The sequence below is a fragment of the Echinops telfairi genome, unplaced genomic scaffold, assembly GCF_000313985.2.
Source record: "Echinops telfairi isolate 266 unplaced genomic scaffold, ASM31398v2 ScPeMD7_7470;HRSCAF=8508, whole genome shotgun sequence".
NCBI lineage: Eukaryota > Metazoa > Chordata > Mammalia > Afrosoricida > Tenrecidae > Echinops > Echinops telfairi.
The window spans coordinates 510,532-521,762 of NW_022111374.1; the positions used below are offsets into that span (position 1 = coordinate 510,532).

Consider the following 11,231-nt stretch of genomic DNA (forward strand, 5'->3'; position numbering starts at 1 on the left):
TCCAGCTGGACCAGGGTGGCTGAGACTCTGTTCAGCAGAGCAGGGAGGAATGCATAATTGAAGCCAGGCCTGCGTACACCACTCAAATCAAGGGACTTTAGGTGGCTGGTGCAGGGACATGAGGACAGGTATGTCAAGTCATGGTCCATAAGCGAGGAATGGCTTATGTGGAGGGTGTCCAAGGGGCCCTGCAAGCTCCTGAGCAGCTGGTACAGGTGGTTATCGAGGAAGCGAGCAGAGTGCAGGATGAGGGTTTGGAGCTGATCCAGACTGAGGAGCCGAGAGGTGAATTGTTGAAGTAGCTTCTGCACCTCGTCCTTATCTTCCTCCCCGGGGACGATGCAGTAGAGGGTGCATTCAGAGAGAATGAGTGTATGCAGGTGGATCATCTGGGCCAGGTAAGGAGCAAACCAGTTGAGTCTTTGCAGGTCCCAACTACCAAGCAATCTCACCTCCTGGACAGAGTCCAGCTGCACCATGTTGAGGATCTCCCCAAGAATGGAAAGATGGGCAACATTCCAAATAAACTTGATCTTCCTACAGCACAGGTGTGGCAGATCCTTCCTCTGCTTGACCCTTTCGATGAGGAAGGTGAGCAATTCATCTGGGATGTCTTCCTGAAGGCACAGGTCTGTGAGCACTGTCATCCCAGCCAAGGCTGGATGCTTCTCCACTGACCTGGATTTGTCTTCTTTGGGGATCTGAGTGTGGGGCTGGGTGGACTCTGCATCCTCTGATGGCGTCATAGAGGCAGTAGACTCGGCTCCAGCCCACACTTTCCAGAAGTTGGTCCCAGTGTTCACTTGTAAATCCAGCACTTTCAGTTTGCACCTCCTGTGCTTCCCCTTCTGGGAAAGCAGGATAGCAAGACCATCAAGTGCAGCCTTTAAGACGTCAGGGGGAGACGGACAATCTTCCATCAGAGCCCCCAGAGGGAGCTTGAGGAAGGGCCACACCCCAACCATGGCCTTAATTGTCTCTCTGTGTTCTCCGACAACAGCTGCCATGAACAAAGGAGGAAAAAGTTGTGTGGGCAGCCACTCCAGAGCGTCAATGGCTGCGGCCTCATCCTGCAGCACACTCTGGATGGCAAGGTCCAGGAGCCTGGGTGGGTTCCTGCTGCTCATGTTGACCAATCAGCTCCAAAGGGAGTCCTGACCTGTGAATGAAAAGAGGGGTCTGCTCAGAATTCTGGGAGAGCCACGCTGGTTGTGCCAGCACTTTAAAATCTGGAACCTGCCCCCCTTAGCTCCTCAGAGGGAAGCTTTCTGGCTATGACACTCCTGTGGTCAACTCACAGTGGTAGAGGCTGGCAAGATTTCAAACTGGATACTTTCTCAGACTGACATGGGTCCTGAAGTTGTCAACTCCAAATAGGCAGGGCCGATGGTGGGCAGTGACCTCAGCAGCTGGGGAGGTGCATAAATCAAAGATCAGTAGGAAATATGGTGGTTGCATATTGAATCCAACAATCTTTTGGCTTACTCTGCAGGAGAGACAAATTCAAGATGAATGACTGGCCATTCCTCAAATGAAAATTTTGAGATCTATATTGAACTATAATGTTCTCTGTTTAGGGATATTATCTATGGGAGGACAAGAAAGTCTTGTCAATACAGTGAACAGTCAAATTTGCTCACCAATCCAGTGCAGACAGAGCTGAAGAACCTTCCTTAGAATTTTTTAAGCTGAAGGAACTGAAGATAACCACAACTGCTAGAAGCAAAACAGAACAAGACAAAACAAAACCAGTTGAAAGGGTGAATTGCACAATTAAAAATCTATGGTTCACAATTTTGAAAGACGCTGTTTTTGTTAGGAGCATTTGTGTAATTCAAGATCCATAGAAATCCTATACCCTACAAGGAAGAAAACACTGTGCTCGCAAGCCACTACTGTAAAACAAACTACCACACAAATACTCGATGAAAAATGGAGGGACCACCAAATCAATATGAAAAGAACACACAGCGTGGGGTTTCCAAAAAGAAGGAGATGTTCAACCATGACAAGAAGTAGCATATGAAACAATGATATTAGGACAAGATCCTTTCCCTCTGTCCATCCATGGATCTGGTCTCCCATGGAGAGGCCCGTGTGTTCTCCCATCAATTTACACCAGCCCTCCAAAATCTGAGTCCTTCCCCCATTAACTACTCACAACCATTCAGGGAGTTTTCATGTTACCCCTAATTCAACTCACAGTTGCAGAGGCTGACCGGGCTCAGACTTCATTCAGTCTTGGCTCCTATCCTTGTTCAAGGAGATCCGGTGCCAGAGGAATCCAAGATGGCAGGTCGAACGGCAGGCTTCTTCCTCACGAATGTTGAGACTGACAACTTCCAGAGAAGCAGGAAAAATGCTGGCAAGATTCTGTCCCGAGTCCCCAAACCTTCAGGTCAGAGGAAGGGTCCAGGTCCAGAACAAAGCTGAAGAGCTTTTAGAAAGTCCTTTTAAAGGATAAGACCACACCCACAAGGAAGATATTCCTTGCCCCTCATTGGCTGTTCACAGTAGGCTCATCATGGGAGTGATGGCATTTCATGAAATCTCATCAAACAGGCTGACGCCATCACAACTGAATAACCCCTTAGAATCCAGACCCAGCCCCGTTGACACAAGCTCTCAGCCATTACTCCTTACCCATTGTGAGTGAGAGAACACAGAAATTGTGAGGAATTGTGTTGGCAGCTGAGAGTGGATTAAGCAAATGGTTACAGACATGGCTTTATCACTCCGGTTCTCATATATGCAATATAGTTTTGCCATTATAGATACTCATCTGTGTAGCGCATTTCCTAAAGAACAAACTGACTTCCACTATAGCTCCTCCAACTTATGAACAAACTTATGAAAAAGAGAAGTGCCTCTCCGGCTTCCTACGGACTGTCAATCTTTCCAGGGGTAGCTGGCCTCATGAAGTCACATAGATTGGCTGTTAGGTTTGAACCCGTGACTTGGTGGTGTGCTGACAAATGTTTGAAGGGCTGACCTCTGCATAAGGATCCAACACACTGTCTTAATTCTCAAATGCTCTTATGACAGAAGCATCACCAACCAGAAGTAATTGTCTTATCGTTTAGGTGGGTGAAACACAAATTCAGGGCATCAGCTGAAGGAGAAAGCTCCCGCCCTGTTGAGTGTGGGGCCAGTTCCTTCTATCCATGCAACATCTGAAGCCTTGACCTCTTTGAATCATCACGTGTGTGGGCATCAGCCTTACCCTGTTTCTGTCTTGTTTTCCTATTTTTCTTTTTTAATTCTTTTTATTTACTAGTTGTTGATTTTTTAATCATTTTATTGGGAGCTCATACAACTCTTATCACAATGCATAGATCCATCCATTGTGCCAAGAACATTTGTACATTTGTTGCCCTCAACATTCTAAAAAATCTTTGCTTTCTACTTGAGCCCTTGGTATGAGCTCCTCATTTCCCCCTCCTTTCCCCACCCTCCCTTCCTTACCAACCCTTGATAATTTATAAATTATTATTATTTTTTCATGTCTTGCAGTGCCTGATGTCTCCCTTCACCCACTTTTCCGTTGTCTGTCCCCCAGGGAAGGGGTTATATGTAGATCATTGTAAGTGGTTCCCCCTTTCTACCCCACCTTCCCCTTCCCCTCCTGGTATTGCTGCTTGCATTATTGGTCCTGAGGGGATTATGTGTCCTGGATTCCCTCTGTTTCCAGTTCTTATATGTACCAGTGTAGATCCTCTGGTCTAACCCAATTTGTAAAGTAGACTTGGGATCATGATAGTGGCAGGGAGGAAGCCTTAAGGAAAGTTGTATGTTTCATTTTTGCTACACTGCACCCTGCCAGGTTCGTCTCCTCCCGCGACCCCTCTGTACGGAGATGTCCAGCTTTCCACAGATGGACTTTAGGTCTTCACTCTGCACTCCCCCTCATCCACAAGGATATGATTTTTGTTAGCCTTACCCTGTTTGTAGGATGTCCAGAAACACACCCTGATCCAGGTGTCCTTTCCTGGTTGTAGTTAGGTACCTACTCTATGTTCAAGCTTCTCTCTCCTATTATTTATTATCTCATGAGAGGAAAAGTTCTTCAGCTACACCCCACCCACCCCCACCCAAAGAAACTCCCTTTATATTCATTGTCTCAGGATGGTGAAGGGATGAACTCTTTCAGACACACCTGCCTTGAGAGCACCTGACCTTCAGGTCTCCTGTCTCCATGTAGTTATATCCTGCTTCTCTGCTCCCTTCTCTCAAATTCCTGGGGAAAAGGAAGGATCAGGATGCACAGCTCAGGAAACTCTCCTCACATCAATCTGATAAAGATTGGGAAGGGATGAAGGATTTTCAATCCTCCCTGAATTCTTTTACTGTGGAGTGTCTTCATCCGGGATCCCATCAGAGCAGATCCATTCACGGAAGTCCCCATTCGATCATAAAAATGACAAAAACCAACCTCAGGGTCCTGTGTCCCTTCCCTTCAGTGCAACCTGTAGGTCGGATGAAAACTGGTACCTCGTTCCTTCATGGATCTTCATCACAGCCTCCCACACTTTCTGGTTCTTTTTTTGTTGTTGTTGATCTCATATCCTGTCACCCTTTTTATTTTTTTAACATTTTATTAGGGGCTCATACAACTGTTATCCCAATCCATACACACATCAATTGTGTAAAGCACATTTGTACATCGTTTCTCAAAACATTTTCTCTCCACTTAAACCCCCGACATTAGGTCCTCATTTTTCCCCTCCCTCTCCCTCCCCCCTCCCTTATGAGCCCTTGATAATTTATAAATGGGTATTTTGTCATATCTTGCCCTGTCCGACGTCTCCCTTCACCCACTTTTCCATTGTCTGTCCCCCAGGGAGGAGGTCACACACGGTTCCATGTAATCAGTTCCCTCTTTCCTACCCATTCTCCCTTTACCCTCCCTGTTTTGCCACTCACACCACTGGTCCTATAGGGCTCATCCATCCTGGATTCCCTGTATTTTCAGTTCCTATCTGTACCAGTGTACCTCCTCTGGTCTAGCCAGACTTGAAAGATTGAATTCGAGTCATGGTAGTGGGAGCGGGGAGGAAACATTTAGGAACTAGAGGAAAGTTGTATTTCTCATCATTGTTACATCGCACCCTGACTGGCTCATCTCCTCCCCGAGACCCCTCTGCAAGGGGATCCACTTTCTGGTTCTATATCATGCCCTTTACCAGGAAACCAGGAAACGTACTCACATCCTTCTGGTAATTGAAAATGAATGTGCTATAACCCATAATCCAGGATAAAGTCTAAAAAATCGAACTGCCATTGTTTATGACGAGTGAAAAGAACACACAGGACAGGGGAGACTGGCCCTGAGCATTTCCGTGACTGTGACTCTGTGTGGGAGTAGAAAGCCCCATCTTTCTCCAATATATAAAGTCTACTTGTCTGCTTTTGCCCCATGGGGTTCATTCCATTTTCTCCCAAGGGCAGTATCAGCTATGTGGGTAAGCAATGCTGTAGGTCTTTGATGTTACAGACTCTCACCGCTCTCCATTGTAGAAGGTAGTGCTTTTGAAGCCTCCAGCTATTGATTAATAAACCAAACAGCCCACTACCTGGGCTCAGCTCCTAAACTGACATCCTTACGTGCCCATTTCTGTTGGGTCGAGGGAACAGATCCCAAATCTGAATGCACATTTTTAATAGTCTGGCACCAGGAGGAGTAAATACCACAAGAGGATGGTTTTACATAGAGATGTTTATTTTATCTTAGGCAAGATGTGTTGGTGTACAGAAGCACAGGCATGGATGTGAAAGGTTGTCTGTTGATTGTCTTGTACTGGGATGAACTGGTCTCTTTTCAACATCTGTATGAATTCCTTGGAGGTTCCGTGAGTGTTGCCATCCACTTTCCTCTGAGTCGATAAAGTTCCCAGGGCAGGGATCTTGGGTTCCAGAGACATGCTTTGCTCCTCTCTGTTGTTTCCTGTCTGCTGGCCTCTCTTTTCATGTCTTGTAGAAGAGATGTGAAGCCATCAAGGAATGACTGGGGTAAGGCTGTGAATGTCAGATGCTTCCTGTAATCTTCAACTCCAAATGAGCACACTGTGATAGCAAAGATAACCTAATCCTCTGGAACCTAATGACAAATAATCTTATTAGCATAGTAAATATGAATGTTTTACAAGTAAGGTAGTAAACCAGAAGCAGCGTTTAGGATTGGTAAAGAGGGTGATCACATTAGCTTTCCACAAGTATGATTTCATTCCAAGTTCTATTACCTGTGCTAGGAGAAAACCTCATAGAGAGGCGTCTGTAGGCCTTCAGGATCATCCTGATGCCCTACATTGCTTCTAAAAGAGTATCCTGGTGCAGATGACCTTCGGTGTCCTCATAGCAATCCCGAGGGAGAACTTGCACTGTGGCCAAGTGTGCTGAGGCAGGCCTTGCAGGACAGCCATGGAGATTGGGTTTTCACTCAACTCCAACGTGCTGAGCTGGGAACAGTGGCCCAGAGCAGGCTGCAAGGCAGTGAGCTCAGAGACATTGATGTCATTGTCAGCTAAGTTTAGTTGGGTCGGGGAGATTGAGACCCTCTCCAGCAGCCTTGGGAGGAATTCATGTCTTAAGGATCCGCAGAACACACCACTCAAATGCAGGGACCTAAGTTTGCTGGTTCAGGGACAAAAGCACAGGCTGTCAGGTCAGAGTACAAAGGAACGCAGTACTTTCAGGTGAGGGACTCCAAGTGTGTAGGCAATCAATTGGGCAGCTGATAGAGGTGGTCATTGAGGAAGAAGACAGGTTCCAGAATGAGGTGCTGGAGTGATGCAGGCTGAGGATGTGAGAGGCCAGTTTTGCAAGTAACTTCTCCACTTTGTCCATGGTACACGACAGCAGGGGATCCAGGCTTGTTTGGGAAAGATGGAGTGTGCTCTGGCGAGTCAGCTGGACCAGTTAAGGAGCAAACCAGTTGAGGCTGTGCAGGTCTCATCTGCAGTGCACTCCCACCTCCTGCACAGAGTCCATCTGCACCCCATTCAAGATCTCCTCAATAATGAGAAGTTGTGACAGAAATCCTCCAAATGCCAGCTCCTGACAGCACAGGGGTGGCAGGTCCTTTCCCTAGTTGACTCTTGTAACGAGATTGGTGAGCAATTCATCTTGTACTGTTTCAAGAAGGCAAAGGTCTGTGAGCAAAACCATAGAGACCAATCCCTGAGGCTTCTCCCCTGCTCTGGGACCCTTCCCTTTGGGAGTCACAGTCCTGGGCTGGGTGGTCACTGGATGCCCTGATGAGGTCACTGAGGCAATGGATTGGGTTCCAGACCACACTCCCAAAAACTTAGTGTCAGGGTGCAGGCATCTCTCCAGCACTCACAGTCTGCATCTCCTGGGTGGAACCTCGGGGAAGCAGGATATCAAAATATCCCATTGAGGATGCCAAGACTTCATGAGAGCCCCTCGCAGGACCACGATAAAAAACCAAGGACCTCCCATGGCCTTTGCCTCATGTCTGTGTCCACTGACAAGAGCTGCCAAGGACAGTGGTGGGAAGAGCTCTGTGGACAGCGACTCCAGGGTGGCCATGGCTGAAACCTCATTTTGCAACACACTCTGGATTGCAAGGTCCAGGAGCCTGGGTGGGTTCCTGCTGCTCATGATGATCAATCGGCTCCAAGAGCAAGCCTGACCTGTGAATGGTATGAGACGTCCGCTCAGACTCCTGGGAGAGCGACTAGGGTTGTCCTTTCCCTCCAAAACTGGATCCTGTCCCCCATAGCTCCGCAGAAGGGAGCTTTCTGGCTACACTACTCCTCGTATCAACTCGCAGTGGGAGAGGCTGGCAAGATCCAAGTGGGGCGCACTTTTCAGTCTGAATACTTCCTCTGTCCACGTGGACCCTGAGGTTTTGGAATGCAATATGGGCAGGCTGATGGTGGGCAGGGAGCTCAGCAGCTGGCGAGGTGGATACATTAAAGATCAGTAGGAAATATGGTGATTCCATATTGAATCGAACAATCCCAAGGCTTACTATACAGGTAAACTCAAGAGGAATGATGGTGCATTCATGAAACAGAAATTTTGAGATCTGTATTGAACTACAACGCTCTCTGTGATGGGATATCTATGGGAGTACAAGAAAGTCTTGTCAATACAGTGACGAGTAAAATTTACTCACTAATCACTAATGAAGAAGCTGACATAGTTTTCCAATCACTTAAGTATGAAATTGACCAACCATGTACTCAAGAGGCATAGATAATTATTGGTAATTGGAGTGAGAAATTAGGAAACAATGAGGTAGGGAAAACATTTGAAAAATATGGTCTTGGTGATAGAAGGATTCGGGAAATCACAGGGTAAAATTTGCAAGTATAATTTAGACAGAGGAGCATTAGCCACACTAAGGCCATCTTGTTGACTGATGAATGACCTGTCTCCTTCCCCCTCCCAGCTCAGAAAGTCCCAGTAGTCATTGATTTTAAAATATACTCCTCTGTAATCAAAATCAGAACATTTTAATTAATATCATTGTTCCTTTTAATGTTTTAACCATGACTGTACTGCTTTTATTTTATTAACCAGGATGTTATCATCAATGCTATCCCCTGTAATACTCACTAGCTCTAAGGAATAACATTAATTTTGTTTTCTGCTTCTGTTCATGCTTGCTTAAGTCCCAGACAGATTCTAAATGAGTTTTTACCTTTAAAGATGGACTGAAATGTCCACTCGGGACTGCAATCAAAGAATCACCTTAAATTCTAACCGTCCAGTTATAACCGAATAAAAACTCTTTTAAATTATTAAGACATTATGGTGGATATCGTTTATTTGAACCAAAAATCAATGATTTCTTCAACGCATACAGCTTTTTTCCCCCTGCAGAACTGTGAACATGGGTGGTGTGGGGTGCATGGAGCTACTCGCCCTGATCTGCACAGCCCACCGGGAAGCAACCCGCCAACGGTGTGGGTAGGATTTTGGATGGGGGCGGGGAGGAGCTGTCCTCTGGTGTATGGTTGGAGTGCCTTTGGAAAAGTCACACTAAAAAAAGGTCACCGGCTGAGTCACCACTGTCCTCCCTCCCAGCTTCCTAGTAGAATCCAGCACTGTTGCATGACTCCCCAGGGTGACTGCCCTTTCTCATTGTCCGCAAGGCTCCCAGGGTGCTCAGGGCCCTGGGGAGAGCTCTTCAGCCAGCTGGGAGTGGACAGGTGCTCCAGCTCGTAGTGTCCCTTCTCAGAGGCCTCGTGTGCGAGTTTCTCCTGAGAGTCCTTCTGGCTCCTCTTGTGCTGGATGATCTGCTGCAGCTGGTGCCCCGCATACTCTGGCCGGGTGGTCAGCCACACTGAGAACACCCGACACCATGTAGGGGCACAGCCAGCCAACCAGGGGAGGGCTGCCCGGGCTGTAGTGGGTCTGCTTGTGGTAGAAGAGGAGCCCGTCCACCTCAAAAGGTAAGCCCGTGGCCAGCACCTCACACAGGCTCTCGGGGATGCATGGAAAGTTCTGGAGCCCCACAAACTTAAAAGGATTGAGCTTCGTTTGCTCTCCCAGGCTGCCTTCCTCGGCTAACTCGGATGCTTCCAGTAGAACTGGAAATAAGTGGGGCAGTCATAAACCGGGTGTCCCCGCCAGCACATCAGGTCCAGAACGTAGTAGGTCTGGTGCACCTCGCTGTAAATGCAGTTGAGAATGGTGTCTTCTGTGGCTGTCCATGAGCTCCGCCTGCTGCCTCCCGGCAGGAGGGAAGGAAACCTATCCACGCAGTAACTGCTCTTGGTGTAGGCGCTGGTGGAACCCCTGGAGGCCACGATGAGGGCTCTTTTTCCAACGGGGCACACGACCGCAGTCCACTCCCGCCCCAAGTCCGCGGGGACATCAATCAGCCACTCAGAGGGCATCGACTGATTGGCATAGCGCTTGGAGAGTTTGCCGTCAATGTCAACATCCATGTCTTCGTCGTCGTTCCTGACTTCCTCCTCCTCACTCTTTACTCCAGTTCAGTCATCTTCAGCCAGTCTCCTGGCGTGGTTCACAGCGGCCAGTCGCTTGCATTTCTGCAGTTCCAGTAACCACGGCGCTGCTCAGCCTGCTCCAAGGAGCTGCACTTGAACTTGTAGTGGAACAGGCAGGGGTGTAAGGCTGCAGGGCCGTTCAAATAACGGGACACAGAGCAACTGCTAGCCAGGGCTGGACTCAGCTCTTCCATCGGTCCACCAACCTTTATGGAACAAAACAAATGGCAGCTATGCACGACTGACTTCTGCCTATGCGATTCACAGAAATCAAATCCACTACAGAAGTGGACAAGTGTTTCAGTACAAAACAGACCCCAAACCCAAATACAAGTTAAGGACAAACTTTCTTCATTCATAAAGGACACGAAGATGCAGACACACTAGGGATGCCATTCCCATGAAGTCATGGTACCATCCGAACATTCAAAGACAGGGTTTTACTTCACTAAGTCCTGGAATACAGAAAACTGTACAAATGAGTCATTGGAAGACCATTAACCACAACGAGAGGGGGAATTGTGGAAGCCAGAAGAGGGCCACGATTGGGTCACATGTTTTATGTTCTAAATCGTTGAGAACATTAGTTCTTTCAAATGAGGCAGTCTGGGCAGGATGCTCGTGTAGGGCTCCTGATTGTGCAGCCTCCTGTACTGTCCATCAAGGACACTCCCAGGCAAGCCCTAAGACACCGCTCCTCCTTGGACTGTCTTTAGAAGGATGTAGATAATGCAAATTCCAGTGCACCCTACCTGAGGGCAAGATGAACTACTTCATTGTTACATCATCTCAAAGCAAAAAGTAAACATGCCTGTGTTGTGTTTCATAGGCCAATTATACAAGAAATAATTGCAATATGTGTAAGGCTTCCACAAACATAAATTCGTTCTTTCCTTTTCTATCCCTTGGTAGAAAGATAAAATTAGGGGACTCCCTGTAGGAGATGACTTTATCTCTTTCTTGTCAGCATTCCACATTTGGACACTTTTTGGACACGGTCTTGTTGCTCCATTTTGAAGCAGTCCACAGAAATGGCAAATTAAGGCCCAGCACCAATAGAGTCCAGCTGCCTCCAACACAGGCACTGTGTTCATCATAACCAATTACGGATAGGCATGAGAAGAAGGGGCATTCCAAAACACTTCATTGTTGAACGGTTACGTAGATCAAGGGAAAGTTGTGGGAACACAACGAGGAAATAGTGCACAATCTCTTTTGAGGCAAGGTATGCAAAATGAACAAGTATAT

General features: G+C 47.3%; 1 protein-coding gene and 1 pseudogene across 1 annotated transcript in view; both read right to left on the reverse strand.

The window, feature by feature from the left end:
- The window catches only part of LOC101663181 (melanoma antigen preferentially expressed in tumors-like), a 12,617-nt gene extending 11,490 nt beyond the window's left edge, over window positions 1-1,127 (reverse strand). Inside the window, exon 1 of the mRNA XM_045285426.1 lies at window positions 78-1,127. Within this exon, the coding sequence (XP_045141361.1) occupies window positions 78-1,127 (1,050 nt within the window). The remainder of the gene's footprint in view (window positions 1-77) is intronic.
- Window positions 1,128-9,032: 7,905 nt separating this feature from the next.
- LOC101663494 lies at window positions 9,033-10,177 on the reverse strand (annotated as a pseudogene).
- Between the last annotated feature and the right edge of the window lie 1,054 nt (window positions 10,178-11,231).